The sequence below is a fragment of the Dasypus novemcinctus genome, chromosome 11, assembly GCF_030445035.2.
Source record: "Dasypus novemcinctus isolate mDasNov1 chromosome 11, mDasNov1.1.hap2, whole genome shotgun sequence".
Taxonomy (NCBI): Eukaryota; Metazoa; Chordata; class Mammalia; order Cingulata; family Dasypodidae; genus Dasypus; species Dasypus novemcinctus.
In genome coordinates this window covers 5,027,972-5,047,716 of record NC_080683.1, presented here as the reverse complement: position 1 = coordinate 5,047,716, position 19,745 = coordinate 5,027,972, and the positions used below count along the sequence as shown (strand labels likewise).

At 56.5% G+C, this 19,745-nt stretch overlaps 2 protein-coding genes across 3 annotated transcripts; both read left to right on the top strand.

Annotated features, from left to right (window-relative positions):
- The first annotated feature begins 434 nt into the window (after positions 1–434).
- Positions 435–9,990, top strand: TAPBP (TAP binding protein). Of its 2 annotated transcripts, XM_058306565.2 has the most exons (8): positions 435–677; positions 817–981; positions 1,218–1,478; positions 6,426–6,821; positions 7,411–7,752; positions 7,916–8,005; positions 8,139–8,176; positions 8,874–9,990. In XM_058306565.2, the coding sequence occupies exons 1-8, from the start codon at positions 641–643 to the stop codon at positions 8,883–8,885; spliced, it is 1,341 nt and encodes a 446-aa protein (XP_058162548.1). In that variant the 5' UTR covers positions 435–640; the 3' UTR covers positions 8,886–9,990. The 2 variants fall into 2 exon arrangements, with proteins under 2 accessions (XP_058162548.1, XP_058162549.1); XM_058306566.2 differs by lacking the exon at positions 817–981 and having other exon boundaries at positions 533–677.
- Positions 9,991–10,694: 704 nt separating this feature from the next.
- Positions 10,695–17,852, top strand: RGL2 (ral guanine nucleotide dissociation stimulator like 2). The gene is given in 19 exon segments (XM_058306561.2): positions 10,695–10,808; positions 10,988–11,117; positions 11,119–11,187; positions 12,471–12,554; positions 12,791–12,969; positions 13,069–13,119; positions 13,209–13,506; positions 13,770–14,021; positions 14,108–14,211; positions 14,323–14,407; positions 14,493–14,561; positions 14,736–14,810; positions 15,566–15,598; positions 15,683–15,804; positions 15,900–15,995; positions 16,078–16,189; positions 16,298–16,591; positions 16,990–17,104; positions 17,211–17,852. Coding segments are annotated over 18 exon segments (2,340 nt in total). The 5' UTR covers positions 10,695–10,808; positions 10,988–11,027; the 3' UTR covers positions 17,423–17,852.
- The last annotated feature ends 1,893 nt before the right edge of the window (positions 17,853–19,745 follow it).

Here is a 19,745-nt window from a genome sequence, read left to right as displayed (position 1 = left end):
GCACCCCGGAGTGGGCGGCAGGGGCAGGGGGTTGCAGTCTGTGCCTGAAGTCGGTGTCGGTGTTGCTGTGGGGACCCGGCCTTCGAGCCCCGCCCGTGTCCTAGAGCCCATCCCCCCTCATCCCCAGGATGTCCCCCCATTTCTGCCCTGCTCCTAGCCCTCCCCACCTGGGTCTCCCCAGCTCGGTTCTCAGGGGGGAGGGGGTGGAGACAAGGTGGGAGTAAGTCGTAGGAGTATAAGGTTTTTATTTTAAATCTTTTTTTTTTAAACGGCGATTAAAATATTTATTAGTCATTTCAATCAGCTTCCCGACAACCACTGTGTTTCTTTGCCGGGGATCCCGCAGAGGTGGGGGGAAGCGGAGTCAGAGCTCCCGGGTGGGGGATGCTGGGGCAGGGCGGGAGAGGGAGCTCGGGGAGGGGGCGGCGTCTGGCACTGGAGGGCGCAGGGCGGCCGAGGGCACGGCGGGGCGGGACTGAGGTGCCCAGGAGACGGCTGGAGAGGGCGATGCGGGTCCCCGCTCCGCACGCGCGCCCCGCCCTGCGCGCCGCGCGCCTCCCCCGAGCGGGGATTTCCCGCGGCCTCTCCGGGAAAGTGAAAGTGAAAGGCGAGGACACCTGACGGCGGCGGAGAGCGCGCCATGGAGCCCCTGTGCCTGCTGCTCGCCGCGGCTTTGGGTGAGCGAACCCCGCGAGTCCTCGCCCAGGAGCCGGGGGCGGGAGGGGGCCGTGGCCCCGCTGGGCACCCGGGCCGGCGCGGGGAGGGCCGGGCCCCGGACATCACGGCCACCCCCGCCCTCGCGCCCTTCCCCCCCAGGCCTGGCGACCCCGGTCGCGGCTGGGCCCGCCGTGCTCGACTGCTGGTTCGTGGAGGACGCGGGCAGCCTGGCCAAGAGACCCGCGGCGCTGCTGCTGCGCCAAGGCCCGGGGGGGCCGCCTCCCCGGGCCGACCTTGACCCCAAGCTCTACTTCCACCTGCACGGTGCGTCTTCCGGGATCCTCCCCAACTCCATCGCCTCCCTACCCCCGAACCCCCACTTCCTTATGTCGCGCAGTGGCCTCAGGCCTCAGTTTCCCCCTTCGTAAAAGGAAAGTCTGGATTACCTCTAAACCTGTCCCCCCTGGGTAATCTGGACACGTGAACTTGCCCCAGCGCTGCCCTCTCGGTCCCTTGCCCGGCAGCACCTACAGCTGCGCCCCCCTTCTCCGCGCTCACAGACCCCGCGGGGGCCCTCCAGGCTGCCTTCCGGCGGTACCCGCAAGGCGCCCCGGCTCCGCACTGCGAGGTCAGCCGCTATATCCCGCTCCTCGCCTCCGCCAACTGGGTCCGCGGCCTGACCCCGGAGCAGACATGCCCCCGAACCCTAGACGGGCCTTGGTTCCTGGTCAGCGTATCCAGCCCTGTTCTCAGCCTGTCCAGCCTCCTGCGGCCCCAGCCTGAGCCTCAAACCCAGCCTCTTCTCGTCACCATGGCAACAGGTAGCTGGAGCCGGGAGGTGGAGACGCATGGGTAGATCCTAGGGATTCCAAGCCTGCCGATAACTCGCTGTGAGGACCTGAGCGAGTCATTTCCCCAGCCGGACTCAGTTTCCTAATGGGGAAAGAAAAGCACTTCGGCTAGAGTTAGACAGTGTTTCTCTACCACCCCTTCTAGCCCTCACCCGGTAAAATCGGGCCCAGCTCAGCCAGAGGCTCCTGGCGAGGCTTCCCGAGCGCTCAGAAGAGCTGAACGCGGGAGAAAGGTGGGCTGCCAGCCTTGGGAAGCGCGCCGCTGCTGGGCGATTGGACTGGGTGGGGCCCAGAGGCGGGAAATAGGTCTGTGTCTTGCTACCACCCCGCTCTTGCGGCTCCCGGGTTTTGAACACCACCCTTTAGCCCCACCCTCGCCCGCACCCGCCACCTGCGGCCCTGAGCGAAGCCAGAGTTTACCTGCAGGCCTCCCTGCGGCGAGGGGGTGCGCAGAGCCCGCGTCGCCTATTGGTGGCGCAAGCTGGCGGGAGGGCGCAGGGGGACCCGCGGGTGCCCATCGCGAGGGCGGCTTGTTCTGTTGTGCAGTGCCGTTTGAGGCCCAGGTTGGGGCACTCTGAGTGTCTGGGACGAAGAGATGGGATGGGTGGAAAATGCAAAAATGGGAGCCGTCTTCCCCGGCATCTGGGAGCGCGGGTGGGGTGTGGAGAACGCGCGGCTCCCCTCGGCCTCTGCGGTGTTAAGTGACAACACAGCCTGAAGGCCAGGTCAACCCAGCCCAACCCCTGCCCCCTCCCTTCCCACTACCTCCTCTCTGCCCCCCCAATGAGAGAAAGTGACCCCAGCGCCAGGGAAATGGGCTCGGCCGCCTACCCCCAGCCTCACCTCTGCCTACACCCACAGTCCCCAGACCCCCGCCCCCTGGCGAGCCAGAGGAAAACTGCTGCTGTGGGGACAGAGCTCTGCAGCGGGGGACTGCTTCCCAGGGCTTCGGCGTCACTGCGGTGGCCCAGAGTGCCCCTTTCTCTCTGCTTTTCAACGCGGACACTATTTCCCATCTGCCTTTCTGTTGTTGTGACTATCAAGGGAGGCACTGTGTTAATTTATTCACTGATTCAATAAATATTTATTAGCACCAAGAATAAGTTGTGGCCCACTAGTTTTCAGTCCTGGCTACAAATTAGAAGTTTCTGGAAAGTTTTTTATTTATTTATTTATTTATTATTATTATTTTTTTAATTACATTAAAAAAAAATGAGGTCCCATTCAACCCCACCGCCCCCGCCCCCCACTCTGGAAAGTTTTAAAAGGAGGCAGAACCCCCCAGGTCCCACCCAGGTCAGTTAAATCAGAATCTCTGGGGTGGTCCCCGACACTTCTGAGGGTCACAAAAGTGATCACTTTCGTAGAGTCAGTTCTCAAGAAGGTTATGGGCTATTAGGGGAAGAGGAGCTCTGTAATGGATGATTCTTGACGTGAGGTAGAAAGCAACTTGTGCTGTGAAACAATGCAGTTAAGGAGCCCTGGGACGATGCAGGCAGGAAGATTATCTGTAGCTCACAGGCCACTGGGGTAAAACCAAGTTGGGTAGGAAGGAGCGCTTTATCTTCCTTTGCAAGCATTTCTAAATTATGCATTAAAGAAAATGGAAACTGTTGTAAAATTTAAAATAGAATCTTTCCAGGTCATAGACCATTGATGATTTTTTTTTAAGGTTTATTTTATTTCTTTCTCTCCCCCCTCCCCACATTGTTTTGGGCTCACTGCTTGCTCGTCTTCGTTTTTTGTTTTTTGTTTTTTTTTTTTAAAGATTTATTTATTTAATATCCCCCCCTCCCCTGGTTGTCTGTTCTCTGTGTCTATTTGCTGCGTCTTGTTTCTTTGTCCGCTTCTGTTGTCGTCAGCGGCACGGGAAGTGTGGGCGGCGCCATTCCTGGGCAGGCTGCTCTTTCTTTTCACGCTGGGCGGCTTTCCTCACGGGCGCACTCCTTGCGCGTGGGGCTCCCCTACGCGGGGGACGCCCCTGCGTGGCAGGGCACTCCTTGCGCGCATCAGCACTGCGCATGGCCAGCTCCACACGGGTCAAGGAGGCCCGGGGTTTGAACCGCGGACCTCCCATGTGGTAGACGGACGCCCTAACCACTGGGCCAAAGTCCGTTTCCCTCGTTTTTTTTTTTTTTTTTTTTTTTTTTTATTAAGCAGGCATCGGGAACCAAACCCAAGACCTCCCATATGGAAAGGAGGCACTGAATCTCTTGCCACCTCCACTCCCTGATTTTTGCGTCGCTTATGCTTCCCTGTTGCGTCATCATCTTGTTGCATCAGTTCCCCACGCCAGCGGCAGCTCACTATCTTGCTCATTTTCTTTAGGACCTCCCATGTGGTAGGCAGGTGCCCAAGGGCTTGAGCCACATCTGCTTCCCCACTGATTATTTTGTTGTATACATTTATACATTATTTCTTTTCAAATTAGTTAACAAACATTTTTAAATGTTGGCAGCTATACTTTCTTATTATTTATTGTGTATATAGTAAATAATTCTCACTATTCTTTTAAAATATGGAAAATTTCAAAGATACAACAGTAAAGAATAGTATCGTGATCCTCCATATACTTGTCACCCACTTGTACAGTCATCACATTTTACTAAATTGTTTAATCTATCCTACCCCACCTTTTTTTTAGGAGGTACTGGGGATTGAACCCAGGACCTTGTACATGGGAAGCAGGTGCTCAATCACTGAGCCATACCTGCTTCCAAGAATATTTTAAATACATCTCAGACATCTACTGAACTAAAACAATCTCATGTGAAAAACTTAATCTTTTAGACCTCAGATACTAGGATTAACAACAATCACAGGAGAAAAAAAGATTACTTCTACCTGGAAGATGCAGACACAGTAGAACTGACCTTGGAAGATGTGGAGCATTTAGGTGTTTGGGACACAATGGGGAAGGGTATTATAAACTGAAATAACTTCATGACCTAAGCAGACAGATGCCTGGTGATTAGAGCTTCTACTAGGATCAAGAAAAGGATTCTATGTGGCTGGTTTTTAGGGTACAAGAAACATCTGGAAAGGTGGGGGCTGGATTATTACGGATCTTACAAGTTGTGGGCTTTATCCTATTCCTGGTTTTGAACCATCAGAAGAATATATTTCTGTCATTTTTCAAAGTCTGTTATTTTACTTGTTACGAAAGGTAACCGCGGAGCGGATCATTGGATTCATGAAGAAAATAAAGGAGGTCACTCTCCCAAGACACCCACCAAGTCCATGATGAGAATAGTAATGAAAATGCTAACAGATAACATTTATTGAACATTTTCTATATGCCAGACCATTCCAAGATTTTACGAGCATAATCTCATTTATTCCTTTTGACACCATAGGCAAGAGGTGTTACTATTGTCTCCATTTTACAGATGAAGAAATCTGAGACACAGATTAGTTAGGTAACTTGCCCAAGGACACACAGTTTGTAAGAAACAGAGCTAGGAATTGAACCTAGGTCATGCAGCTCCAGCCTGTGCCATTAGCTGCTGACTGCCTAGGTAGCTGGGATGCTTAAACAGGCAAGTGGTCTGATCAGACCTGCGGCCACACTGTTTTGCTACAATGTGGATGACAAATTAAAAGAAAGTCAGAGGATAGAGAGACCAGAGAGTAAACCACTGTAATTGTCCCAGTGTATGCTGAGAACCTGAGTTCGACACAGATGTGAGACCTTATTTCTGAGACAGAATTAGGGCCTGTGAGGGATGGTTCATCGCACATCAGGTCTGGCAGTTCCTTATCTGTCTCATTTGCTAGCCGCCGGCAACCTGAGGGCAGGCACTGCCTCTCCGGCTCACCATTCTGTCTTCTAGCACTATGCTTTGAGCATCCTAGATGCTCAGGAGCTGTTTGATGGATGGATGGATTAGGGGAAGGAGTCTGAGTGACTCCAGTGTTTGCCTTGAGTGTCTGGGGGCTGGCAGTGACAACTCCTCACGGCAGGGAAGATGGGCACTGGGCAGGGTGGGGGATGTTGTAGAGGTGCCATGGAGTTGGGGGCATGCTAAGTTTGTCTGGCAGACGGTTAGATATAATCATAGCAAATACTTTTTTTGTTTATTGAGGTCTTTTTATTTTTTTAAATTAAATTTTATTTTTTAATTATCTTTTTTTAGAGTTAATAGGTCACACAAAAGCAAATACTTTTGCAGTCTTACTACAACATCCCAAGCACTGTTGTAAGCACTCTTTAGAGACAGGTGTCTTTGTTATCCAGTATCAGGAACTAAATAAATTTGTGTAGTAAAAACTATTAAACAATTTATCCCTCAAAACAACCCCATGAGGTAGATACTATTATTATCATTATTACCCCTATTTTTGAGATTAGGAAGCTGAGCCACTGAAAAGTCAAGTAACTGGCCCGAGGCCATGTACACACACTGCAGAGTTGGGATTTGAGCCAGAGCTCCAGGCTCTAGGCACTTAACCTTTGTACTCCGCTGCCTCAGTGGAGCATAGAGGCCTTTACTCAGATCTAGGCTAGAGCTGGGAACTTCCAGAGTCAACAGATACTCTGTTTGGCACCGTAGAACTGATGGCCATGGGTCATTACTGTCTTCAACAGCAACCAAGAAAGCCTCAGCATGTGGGCATAGGAGACTGGGCGGGTTCAGGCTGTCAGAGGTACCCCAGATGCCGACCTCGCCCTGCGCCTGCCTGAGCTGGGTGTCAGAGCAGCCTTCAGGGGCTACACCCACTCACTGTCCCTCTTGTCCGAGTCCCGGGGCTAGGGGAATTTGCAGGGAGGGCTGGGAAATGTGGGGATCAGAAAAGATGTCCTCTGAGGGGTGGGTAAATTGGGGCTGAGTTCTCTAACTTCATTTTTCTTGTTTTTTTCCCTCTCCTTTCTCTCCCTCATACCCCTCCCACTCCGCCCCACCCCCAACCCCGCAGTAGTGCTGACTGTCCTCACCCACACTCCCACCCCTCGGGTCCGATTGGGTCAGGATGCCATGCTGGACTTGAGCTTCGCCTACCTGCCCCCCACCCCTGAGGCCATATCCCCAACCCCTGGCCCCCCTCCCTTTGGGCTGGAGTGGCGACGCCAGCACCTGGGTAAGGGGCATCTGCTCCTCGCCGCCACCCCTGGGTTGGGTGGGCAGGTGCCAGTGCCCCGAGAGGGGGCAGTGGCATTTGCTGCTTGGGATGACGATGAGCCGTGGGGCCCATGGACTGGAAATGGGACCCTCCGGCTGCCTGCTGTGCAACCCTCCCAGGAGGGTGTCTATCTCGCCACCGTCCACCTGCCATATCTGCAAGGGCAGGTCAACCTGGAGCTTGCTGTGATCAGTGAGTAGGAGGGGGGCAGGTGTTCCCAGGGGTAGGGAGGGGACATGGGTGTGATGGGGTGACCATGAGAGGGGGGTGATGGAGAAGAGGGTACTTAAGTGAGAAGATGGATAGGGGCCCCTGGGAGTCAGAGAAGTAGTGCAAGTGCAGTGATGCTCAGAGATGAACTTACCAGGTGCAATGGATGTATCACGATGATGGGAGAGAGTGTTGCTGTGGGGGGAGTGGGGGGCGGGGGCGGTGGGGTTGAATGGGACCTCATATATTTTTTTTAATGTAATTTAAAAAAATAATAATAAATAAATATTTAAAAAAAAAAAAAAAAAAAGAGAAGTAGTGCAAGGAGATGAAGGATATCTGGGAATCCACGGGGTTTGGGATGAAGATTCCCAAATCTGAAAGAGGGTGGTGTGGGGGTCCCTGGGAATCTGGGGAACTGTGAAGCAATAATGGGAAGACAGTGGGTTCTGCCCATCCTGGAAGAGTAAACCCTCTCAGATTTGGGGAGGGCAGAAGGCAAACTAAGGGTCTCTAAGGGAGGACAGCGCGGGTTGATTCCTCTGATGCCAGTTTTCTACTCTCTCCCCAGAGCCCCCTAAAGTGTCCTTGACGCCAGCACCTCTGGTATGGGCTGCCCCCGGGGAGGCGCCCCCAGAATTGATCTGCCTTGTGTCCCACTTCTACCCCTCTGAGGGCCTGGAGGTGGAGTGGGAGCTCCGGGGCGGCCCCGAGGGCGGCTCCCGGAAAGTTGGGGGGCAGAAGTGGCTCTCTGCCCTTCGCCACCACTCGGACGGCTCTGTCAGCCTCTCTGCGCACCTGCGACCGCCCCCGGTCACCGCCGAGCAGCATGGGGCACGCTATGCCTGTCGTGTCTTCCACTCCAGCCTGCCCGCTTCAGGGCGCAGCGCCGAGGTCACCCTGGAGGTGGCAGGTGAGACTCAGGAGCGCTGGGGGCGTGCTGGAAGCACACAGAGCTCACTCTTTTTTCTTTTTAAAGATTTGTTTTTCCCCCTTCCCCTCCTACCACCCTGCTGTTTTTGCTGTGCCCATTCGCTGTGTGAAGAGCTCATCGCTCTTTTCCCTCTGCCTGCCAGGCTTCTCGGGACCCTCCCTGGAGGACGGCGTGGGCCTCTTCCTATCCGCCTTTCTCCTCCTTGGGCTTTTCAAGGCTCTGGGCTGGATCGGTGAGTGTGGGCCCCAACCCGATGGTGATCCCCGACTCATGGACATTCCCACTTACTTCCAGAAGCCTGACCCTCATTCTTCTGCCCTCCCCCTCTACACTCTCCCATCCCACCCTTCGATCTCTCTCCACAGCTGCCCACCTGTCCACTTCCGAGGATTCAAAACAAAAGGTAAGAGCACCTTCACCCCTCCTTATCTTTCCCTTCTAATTTTATCCCCTCTCCTCAACCCATCACCCATGGAGGGAGACTTCTAGTGTGGTGGGCAGATGCGGACTTGGACTTCACACAGACGTGAATTAAATCCTGCCACCAACATCCTTAACTGTAGGACCCTCTGAACAAGCTACTTAACCTACACCTCTCTTTCTTCCGCTGTCTAGGACATTGGGCTAACAAAAATTACGTAGGCAGCACTGTCCAGTTAAGCAATCTAGTGACTAAATTTTTTAAAAAGTAAAAGAAACAGGTGAAATTAATTTTAATAATGCATCTAATGTAATATATCCAAAATATTATTTCAACATGTAATCAATAGTCTTTTTTTTCCCTCTGTACTAAATCTTCAAAAACTGGGGTTTATTACACTTTCAGCACCTCTCTCTGGATTCACCACATTTCAAATGCTCAATAGCCACATTTGGGTGGTGGCTCCTGCATTGGGCAGTGCAGCCTCCGAGAGCTAGTGGACAGATTAAAAGAGATGATTTTTATATAGCACTCAGCAGGGTCTGACGGCAGAAAACAGAGAGAACGTTAGCCCCGCCTTCTGTGCTCATGATGGTTCATGCCTTTCTGGAATGCCCCGGAGTACTTATTCCTGTCCTCAAACCCTGAATTCCTCACGTCCTTCTTTGTTCTTTTCCAGAAAGTACACTGAGGGCACTCCCCACCACCCTGCTGACGTGATCATCTCTGGCTTGAACTGCTGCACAAGCGCCCCCAAATAGTGCCCCCTGATTTCTGCTCGGATTCCCCCCAATCCATTCTCCACTGAGTGACTGCAGTGTTTTCCTAAAAGACACAAATCTTAAAATGGTCACCTTCTTGGAGTTCTAGGGCACTGGTTCTCACACTTTTTGGCATCTGGACATCTTAAAAATTACCAATGACCCTAAAGAGTTTTTGCTTATGAGCTGGAACTACTGATACTAACCATACGAGGAATTAAAACAGAAAAATCTAAAACACAGTACAACGAAGCAGGTGTAGCTCTGGCTGAGCACTTGGTTCACATGTACAAAGGTCTGGGATTCAATCTCTGGTACCTCCTTAGAAAACGAAAACCAAGAACAACACACAAAACACATTTCATTAGTCATGAAATCGATGATGCCAATACACATCATATAGCCTCTGGAAAACGCCACTGTTTACTCTTAAGGAGAGTGAAAAAGGCAAATAGGAAAATAAGTATTATGAAAATAGACTTGACCTCAAAGGGACCCCACTTTGAGAACCGCTGCTCCAGAAGCCAAATCCAGCCCTGTCCTGCCCAGGGCCATGTTGCCGCGGGGCGCTTGAGATCTTGTCTACCTCTCCAGGCCCACCTGGTGCTCGCCAGGCCCCCTCTCAATGAGCATCACACCCATGGCCAAACATACTCGGCCTACCCCCGTGTCCCAGCGCGCTGTTCCCTCTGCCTGGTCCATCCTCGCCTCCTTCCCCTCGGACAGCCTAGTGACCCTTAGACGTTTCACCGACTGGATTTAAGTGGTTGTGTGAGCCACTGTTAAGTGCCTGTTTCCCCGCCCGGACTGTCGGCTCCTGAGCCAGGTAAGAGCCTGTCTGTCCACTGCTGAGCCCCCCGCGCCAGCACGGGGCCGAGCGCCCCCTGGAGGACGCTCGTCAAACAGCTGCCGGACGCTGGATGAAGGAAGCGGCGGCGAGGCTCAGGGACCCGAGGTGGGCAGGATGGCCGGCCGGATCCACGAGGGAGACGGCGCTAACCGTGTGGGAATAAAGTTGTGTTTCTGCGCTTCCAACGAGGTTTCTCATTGTACCCCGCACGGTGCCCCTCTCCAAGCGCCAGGTCCCACTCAGTCCCCCCAGCGCTAATTACCCCGACCTCTCAAGCGCCGCGGGGACAGCCAATCCCCAGGCCCTTCGAGAAAGCTCGGGGTCGACGCCACTAACGGCGCTTCGGACACCTCCAAGCAGCACGCTCTCCCGACGTCAGCGAAGAGGTGCGGAGACCTCGGGCGCCGGAAGCCGCCGAGCGCCGAGGCTGGAACCGGATGTGGCGGCTTCCTGCCCCGCCCCCTGCAGGAGGCGGGAGCCGAGGGCTGCTCGGAAAACCCGGGCTGGATTCCGACCCGCTCCACGCGGTGGGTGCGGGCAGTGCGGCCCTGCGGGGGCGGAGTAACGGGGTCTCCCGCGCCGAAAAGGCTGCCCGCGGGGTGTTTTTCAGCCTTGGTGGGAGTGGGGTGACACATTCTGCTCCTGCTTTCCCCGGGGGCTGGGGACTGGAATCTGTCTCAGTTCATGGGGGGCGACGTGGGCGCCAGGATCCCAGAGTGGGGGGCCGGAGGACCGCGGTGGAAACCGGGCTCCTGGGCCCCGGCCCCCGGGAGCCGGCGCTTCCCTAGTCCGCGGCCCTGGCTCCTGTCCTCACTTCCTTCCCCTTTTGGCTCCCGCTGTCGGAGTGGGCGGGCGCTGGGGGGGAGCGGAAAAGGCGGGAGGGCCCAGGAGCCTGGCGAGGGGGGGGGGGTGCGGAAAAGCCGGGGAAGGGACTCGGTCCGGGGCCGGAGACCGGCGGGAACAGCGGCCCGGGACCTGCGCTGCCCCCGCCCCTCCCGAGCAGGTCAGAGCCCAGGCACCCCGTGACCCTCCCTGCCCGTCCCCGACGTGCACCAGGGACCCCCGCATCCCTCCCCCGGGCTGCCCTGGACTCCCATCCGCTCACCCGGACGCCCACCCGCGGCCGGAGGCTGCCCGGCTCCCCCGTGCCCCCTGACCCCACCCACCCCCGTTTCTCCCCAGGCGCCCCATGGCCCGATCCCGCTGATTGCTTCACTCGGCCATGCTCCCGCGGCCCCTGCGGCTGCTCTTGGACTCGAGTCCCCCCGGGGGAGTCGTGCTGAGCAGCTTCCGGAGCCGAGACCCCGAAGAGGGGGGGGGGGCCGGGGGGCCGGGGAGCGGGCGAGGGGCAGGAGGAAGAGGAGGAGGAGGAAGAAGAAGAGGTGAGACGCGAGCAGTGGGAGGGAGGGAGGGTGTCTGCTTGGAAGACCTCCGCCACCTCTCGGCGTCTGTGCGGCCGCATCCCCGCCTCCCCGCCTCACTGTATTTCCGCGCCGCTCGCTGGGCGTCTGCCAGGCTCCCTGCTGCGGGGAGTCCCGGCGTATCTGCGGCGCCGGTGTCAGGCTGACTCAGGACCTGCCCGCAGGTGGCTGTCCCGGCCCTGCCTGGCGCGTCCCGCCGCCACCCTGCCGGGCCCTGGCCCTGCCTGAGTGTAGCTGTCCCTCTGGGCAGCTGTGGTGGGGGCCCCCGGTCTCCCTCCTCGTTTTTGTTAGGTGGGGAGGGGTTTGTTTCCACGGTAACCAGCTCCACTGACTCTGGGATTGGGGAGGGAATCCTACCCGCAGATTTCGTGACCCCTCCCCGCCCCGCCCCCCAGCCCCCCCCCCCCCCCACCACCTCTAGCAGGAGCTGGGTGGAGGCCTGGAAACCTGTGTTCCCGCGGATCCCAGGCTGGGCAGGGAGTAGGCACCTGCTTTCCTTAGGTGACCAGGAGCAGGACTGGGGGCCTCAGGAAGGGCCGGGAGGTGGATGTGGGGCCAGAGGCCCAGGACTCCTGGGTTCCGAGACTGCGTGAGGGCTGGGTGACTGGCTGGGCTGGTTTTTCGGGATTGGGCGGGGGAGGGGCTGGGGCCACGTGACTCTGAGTCCCCCCCCCATCCCCACTTCCCCTTCTCCTTCCTGTATTGGGATCCTAGCTGCCAACTTGAGTTGGGGTCCCCAGGGCTAAGGAAGAGAGCGGAGGCCCCACCTGAGGGACCTGGGGGCCAAGGGACCTGGAGGAAAGGCTGAGCTGGGCCGCCCCCTGCCCGGGAGGGCGGCGCCCGGGGCGGCGCCCGGGACCGAGCTTGCCGCTGGTCTGGGTCGCCGCCTCTGCCTTTCTGCCTCTCTCGCTTCCCTCTCCTGCCCTTTGCACCCTGCTAGTCTGCTCGTTTGGGCATCAGCGCTGGGGGGAAGGGGCTCCGGGGGGCTCCAGGATCAGGGTTCCTGTACTCCGTGTGCCCCCCCGCTGCAATACCCTCGGGTCCCGCGGGCCCTGAGGCGGCTGGGGGGGGGCTGTCTGGGCCCCAGTGGGGGAGACCTGGGGTCACCAGCCCCCCCCACTCCCCGAACCCGCTGGTACTATCCCCTGCTGTCCCAGGTGAGGGGTGCCGAGGGAGGGGGCAGGGAGAAGGCTGGGGGCGCGGGTGGTGTGGGGCCCCTCATCTCCTGTTCCTTGCTCCTCCAGGTCCCTGTGGCTGTCTGGGAGGAGGAGGAGGATGGCGCCACCTTTACTGTCACCAGCCGCCAATACCGGCCTCTCGATCCCCTGGTGAGATCGTGACCCTCTGACTCTTCGCCTTCCACTTCTCCGTCCTCTGGAGGGGGCTTCCCCTGGCCGGGGGTTCGGGACCCTGGCGCTCTGCGGCGTGACTTCAGGCCAAGGCTGTTGCCCTCCTGGGATCTCAGTAAAATGAGCCTGGACGGGCCCGTAGGTCTGGGCCGTCCACAGGGCTCTAGGGCCAGGGCTGAGGGAAGGGTGCGCGACGGCCCCTCTGTGCCCCCCAGGCCCCCACACCGCCCCCACGCTCCTCCCGGCGGCTCCGAGCTGGCACCCTGGAGGCCCTGGTCAGACACCTGCTGGACCCCCGGACGCCCGGGACCGACGTGACCTTCAGCGCAGCCCTCCTGGCCACCCACCGGGCCTTCACCTCCACTGCTGCCCTGCTGGGGCTCATGGCTGACAGGTCAGGGGGCGTCATGGGCCAGGCCCGGGAGCGGGCTGCCCTTCCTGACGCCACAGGGAGCCGGGGAGAAACGGACAGGACTTTCCCTTCCTTCCCCAGGTTGGAGGCCCTTGACTCTCATCCTCCTGATGAGCTAGAGAGGACCACAGGGTGAGTGGTCCCTGGCTCTGAGCCTCTCGGTACGCCCTGCCCAAGCTGCAGCTTGACCTCTGACCCCTGGCTGATTCCCCTTCTCCCAGGGTAGCCATCTCAGTACTGTCAACCTGGCTGGCCTCTCACCCTGAGGATTTTGCCTCTGAGGTCAAGGGTCAGCTTGACCGGCTTGAGAGCTTCTTGCTTCGGACAGGGTATGCAGCAGGGGCGGGTGTTAGGGGGGGCGGCGCTGACCTCGTCCGCAACCTCCGGTCCCGGGTGGACCCCCAGGCCCCCGACCTTCCTAAGCCCCTGGCCCCCCCTGGCGACCCCCCTGCTGACCCCACGGATGTCCTGGTGTTCCTCGCTGACCACTTGGCCGAGCAGCTGACCATGCTAGATGCGGTGAGACCCTGACCTCTGACCCCATGCCCTCTGACCCCTTACTAACCTCTCCTTGACTCCAGATCCTTCCCTTGCTGCCAACCCTTCCTTGTCCAGATCCCAGCCCCCTTCTCCGACTACCCCGTTCTGACCCTGTCCCCTTTCCCCGTGATTGTTGCCCTCTGCCCCTCTGGCTCCTTGGCCACCTGAGCTCCTTAGACCTCTGGTACTGGAAGGCTGACCTCGTGGACTCTGAACTTTAACTTCTGACCTCTGCCCCGCAGGAGCTGTTTCTCAGCCTCGTCCCCTCTCAGTGCCTGGGAGGCCTGTGGGGTCACAGAGACCGGCCGGGACATTCCCACCTCTGCCCATCCGTCCGAGCCACCATCACCCAGTTCAATAAGGTGGCGGGGGCAGTGGTCAGCTCTGTGCTGGGGGCCACCCCGACCGGGGACGGGCCCGCGGAGGTGACCGTGCGGCCACTGCGGCCCCCCCAGAGGGCTCGGCTCCTGGAGAAGTGGATCCGTGTGGCAGAGGTGAGAGGGGATAGGCCCTGCTGGGGACAAAGGAGAGGGCCCCCCCAGCCAGGGCCCCTCTCTGACCTGCCCACCACCCCCCGCAGGAGTGCCGCCTGCTCCGGAACTTCTCCTCAGTCTATGCTGTCGTGTCCGCCCTGCAGTCCAGCCCTGTCCACAGGCTTCGGGCGGCCTGGGGGGAAGCGGCCAGGTGGGGAGCACGGGGCCGGGGCTGGACGGCGGTGAGGGTCCCTGGAAGGGCCGGGAAGAGGGGGTGGCCAGGCCAGGCCTGTCCTCAGGGTCGCTGCCCGCCATCCCCCAGGGACAGCCTCAGAGTCTTCTCCAGCCTCTGCCAGATCTTCTCGGAGGAGGATAATTATTCCCAGAGCCGGGAGCTGCTCCTGCAGGTACAGCCTCCCCCTTGGGTTTCCAGCCATTCCTGCGCTCCATTCCTCTCGCACCCACCCCGTCTCCTTGTTATTTCACCACCAGGAGGTGAAGCTAAAGCCCCCTCTGGAGCCAAACTCCAAGAAGCCCCCGAGGTCTGGCTCCCGGGGTAGGGTGAGTGACTGGGGGTGGGGGGTGAAGGAGGCACTTCGGGTGGGCTGGGAGGGGGAAGCCCAGTGGGGGAGGATTAAATCTGTGCTCTGAGGCAGTGTGGCGGGGAAGTGGGGGAGGTGATGGAGAACCCTCAGGTCAGGGTGTCTGTCCCTGACCCCTGACCCCTGACCTCAGGGTGTGGTCCCATACCTTGGCACCTTTCTGAAGGACCTTGTGATGCTGGATGCAGCCTCAAAAGATGAACTGGAGGTGGGCGGTGTGCGTGTGTGAATGTGTGTGTATGCGTATGCGTTGCGATGATGTAACGAGTGGGCTTTGGGGTCAGACAGACTTCAGAAAGGGGCTGCAGGCATAGCAGCGAGAGAGTGGGCTCTCGAGCTGGACCGCCGGGGTTCTGGCTCCAGAACTTCCGCAAGTTGCTTCACCACTTTGGGCCTCAGTGGCTCGTGAATTGGAAACTGCTGGTAATGTCTATGTCAACCTGTTGTTATGAGGATTTAATAAATTAATATTTGTCAAGTGCTCAGAATATGCCTGGAATGTAAGCATTACAAAGAGTTTGTTAAATAAACCGATACTGGAACCTTGGGCAAGTTTCTCATCCTCTCTGGGCCCCAGTGTTTTCATCTGCAGAGTAAACATTTTTTTTCTTTTTTGAGGTATAGGGACCTCATATGTGGGAAGCCGGCACCTAACCACTGAGCCACATCGGCTCCCCTGAGTTAGTTTTTTCATTTGTTTGCTTGCTGTCGTTGTAGTTTTTTTAAAAAAATTATTTTTTTTATAGGTACTGGGGCGGGGAATTGGACCTGCCACCTTTTATGTGGGAAGCAGGCTCTCAACCACTTGAGCCACATCTGCCTTCCTCAGCATAGTCTACATAGAGCGCTAGCTGGGGGGGGGCTGGTGGAGTTGGCGGGAGTGGAGCACTGGTCAGCTGGGGAGTGGTTGCGCATGCTTGGAGGGGTGTGTTCTCTCTCACGCCCATTCCCGTCTCCTTGCAGAATGGTTACATCAATTTTGACAAGCGCAGGAAGGTGAGGAGAGCACAGGCTGATGTAACCCAGGAGGGGGGGGGCAGCGTTGGGGTGCCCCGCTGCAGCCTGAGGGCTCCTTCCTAGGAGTTCGCTGTCCTTTCTGAGCTGCGGCGGCTCCAGAACGAATGTCGCGGCTATGACCTCCGCCCCGACCCCGATATCCAGCTGTGGCTGCAGGGGCTCCAGCCGCTGACAGAGGCCCAGAGGTGACTGGCTGAGAGCGGCTGGGACTCCAGGGCTCGGGCCGGGCGTGGGGGTCCGTGTGCCATGCCCCGACCTCCGCCCATTACCCCCCCCCCAGCCACCGTGTGTCCTGTGAGGTGGAGCCACCTGGTACCAGTGACCCTCCTGCCTCGCGGGCGCTTCGGCCGACACTGGTCATCTCACAGTGGACAGAGTGAGGGAGCCAGAGTTTGGGAGGGGGCCGTCTTGGGGCCTCTCGTCCTCCTTCCGACCCTGCCCATCTCTTGCCACTCCAGGGTTCTGGGCTCCGTCGGGGGCCCCGTCCCCCTCACGTCCTTTGACCGGCCCGCTGTGGGGGGAGAGGAGGTGCCTGGAGCCCCTGCTCCTCTGCTGACCCGGCTGGCGCAGGTGAGCCCGACCCCTGGCCCCTGGCCGCAGCGCCGCCCCCGACTCTGTTGAATGTGGCTTCCTTCACCTCCGGCCTTCGTGCCGGTCCCCGATGTTGTTTGTCCCCAGCACATGAAGTGGCCGTCTGTCTCGTCTCTGGACTCCGCCCTGGAGAACACTCCATCCCTGCACAGCCCGGCTGACCCCAGCCACCTCTCCCCGCCGGCCTCCTCTCCTAGGCCTTCTCGGGGTCACCGCCGCTCGGCCTCCTGCGGCTCCCCGCTGAGTGCGGGGGCAGGAGAAGGGGCGTCCAGGGGGCCTGGAGGCGGGGGCGGGGAGCCGGGGCCCGCAGCCTCTGACTGCCGCATCATCCGCGTCCAGATGGAGCTGGGGGAGGACGGCAGCGTCTACAAGAGCATCCTGGTGAGAGCCTGGGCGGAGGCGCCTCGCTGGCCGGCGATGCCCTCTTCGGTCTGGACAGCCACGTGGGAGAGTTACTCCAGTTTCGACCTTTGATTGTGGCAGCTGCCTTTTACTTTGATGGCTACTTTGGATTAGCTGCTGTCCCTAGAATATTTGGGAGCCGTATTAGGTTTTCAGAACCAACAGCAGCTTCCCCACAGGGACGCAGCCCTGCTTCACTGCGCACTGTGTGGACTGGCTTTCGGGGCCCAGGGAACCGCTCTACCGGGCCTCTTTCACTGTAGAGTGTTGGGTGGGGGTTGCCCTTCCTAGTTGGGGATCAGTGGCTGGGGCTGGAAGGATGGGCACAGAGTTCATCACAGACAATTTACGGCTATTTTGGTCTCCCGTCCTGCCAGGTGACAAGCCAGGACAAGGCTCCAAGCGTCATCAGTCGTGTACTTAAGAAAAATAATCGTGATTCTGCTGTGGCTTCGGAATATGAGCTAGTGCAGCTGCTACCAGGGGAGCGAGGTCAGAGGCCATGGGAAATGGGTGCTGTGGTTGGGAGGGCTTCCCCGTCCAGGCGGTTGTGGGGGAACGGCCGTTTGTGCTTGACGCCCGTCCTCTGAACCTGCAGAGCTGACCATTCCACCCTCGGCTAACGTCTTCTATGCCATGGACGGAGCATCACACGATTTCCGCCTGCAGAAGCGGCGAAGACCCTCTGCTGCCACAGTGGGCCTCACCAGCAGCCCCCTTGCCTCAGGAACTCCCCCGAGCGAGGGAAGAGGGGGCTCCTTCCCCAGGATCAAGGCCACAGGGAGGAAGATTGCACGGGCACTGTTCTGAGAAGGAAACCCTGTTGGCTCAGAAATATCGGTGGTCCTACCAAGTGAGGGTAGCCACCCCAGACAGTGGCCGGCAGGTCGCACGGGAGCAGAACTCGGGGCAGTGAGGTGCCCCCGGCTGGCTGCGCAGCCGAGGTACAGCCCTGTGGGGACTGGTAACCTGGGTGACCAGCTGGCACCTGTGCCCTGCCTCCCACCTCCCACGAATCCCCACGTGGCTAGTGCTGGAACAGGGCTCAGTGCGATTCCTGCCCACATCCTAGCGTTCAGAGGGCCAAGGAAAGGCCTGGAAGAGGGGAGAAAAGGCCTAGAGGCTTTGAGCACCAGGAGGCGGGGCTGTGTGGTAAGGTGGTTCTAGTAGGAGTTCTTCTACCCGCTGTGGGGGTTCCTGTCACTGTGACACTAAGACAATAAACCAAAACACTACCTGACTTCTCCTTCCCTGTCCTTTTTTTGGGAAAAAAATTTTATTTTTAAAATTCTTCAGTACTTAACCCAGATCCACCAATTTTTAAAATTCTGCCACATTTGCCGTATCTATCCATCTGTCTATCAATTCATTTTCTGGAATGTAGGTTGCATATGTCATGTTCCTTGAACTCTTAATACTGCCAGTACATGTCCTAAGAACAAGGACATTCACTTATGTGCACCTTAAGTGTAGTTATCAGTGCAAGAAATTTAAATTGATTTAAAGCTTACAATCTATATTCCATTTTTCTTCTTATGTCCCAATAACATCCTTTTGGGCCTTTTCCCTCCTTAATAGATCCTGTCTAGGATTATGTATTACACTTGATTGTTACTGTCTCTTTAGTTGCTCTTTCTTTTCCCTTTATTGTGGGAATATATGTAAAATATAAAACTTTCCAACCTCAACCACTCCCAAGCCTGCAATTCAGTGGGATTAGCCACACCCACAGTGTTGCAGTGCCCTTACCACCTTCCATCACTACAGCCTTCTTATCCTCCCAAATACCCCACATCTGTTTTGCGGTGACTCCCCATTCCCCCTGCCCCTGGTAACTTGTACTCTAACTTCTGTCTAAGTGCTTGCATATTCCCTGATACTTTATCATTATTATGGGGCTTTTTTTTCTTTTTTTTTCTGAGAAGATGTGAGTTAACAAAACAACTATGCATATTACTCAGGACATGGAGCGTACATTTAACACCCTAAATCTACAGCAATCCTGTTTGCTTTGATATCAATAGTACACACAAGCGATTCCTAGATCCGTTTCCCACCTTTACTTAGCTCTGGTCCACAATACGTGTTTATACGCTGAGTCCCAAACCATTGATTTCTCTTTACATTTTATGTATTTGCCTTTTAGATCCTGTAGGAAGTAGAAAGGGGAGTTACAAATCAAAAAGAGAATGTACTGGCACGTATATTGACCCATCTTACTCTCACTAGAGGTCTCTATTGCTTCACGCAATTTCAATCTGTTGCCTATTGTCCTTTCCTTCTTCCGCAGTACTCTCTTTAGCTTCTCTTGTAAGGCTGGTCTAGTGGTGTGGACCTCCCTCAGCTTTTGTTCATCTGGGAATGTGTTAATCTCCCCCTCATTTGAAATAATTCTTGGTTGGCATATTTTTGCTTTCAGCACTTTAAATATGTCACCTTACTACCTTCTTGCTTCCATGGTTTTCAGTGAGAAATTGGCACTTAATCTTATTGAAGTTACCTTGTATGTGACATGTTGCTTCTCTCGTAGCTTTCAGAATTGTCCCTTTATCTTTTGCATTTGACTGATTATAACGTGGCTTGTTGTGGATCTGTTTGGGTCTAGCCTATTTGCAGTTGAGCATCTTGTTGAGCATCTTGGATTATGTATATTCACTTCTTTTGTTAAATTTGGTAAGTTTCCGGCCATTATTTCTTTGAATATTTCCTCTGTCCCTTTCTCTTTCTTCTCTTTTTGGGATTCCACAAGGCTCTATTCACTTTTCTTCCTTCTGCTCTTCAGACTGAATTTCAATTTCTTATCTTTAGGTTCATTGATTCTTCCTTCTGCTAGCGTCAGTCAGCTGTTAAACCCCTCGAGGGAATTTTACATTTGTTACTGTGGTCTTCAGCTCTATTTGGTTCCTTAAAATTATCATCTATTAATGTTCTAATATTCTGTGTTCTTCTATTGTTTTCCTGATTTCCTTTAGTTTTTGTCTCTGTTTTCCTTTAGCTGAGTACAGTTAAGACTTATTACTTTTTTTTTTTTTTCCAAGAAGTTGTGAGTTGGTGGCGGACTTGGCCCAGTGGTTAGGGCGTCCATCTATCACATGGGAGGTCCGCGGTTCAAACCCCGGGCCTCCTTGACCCA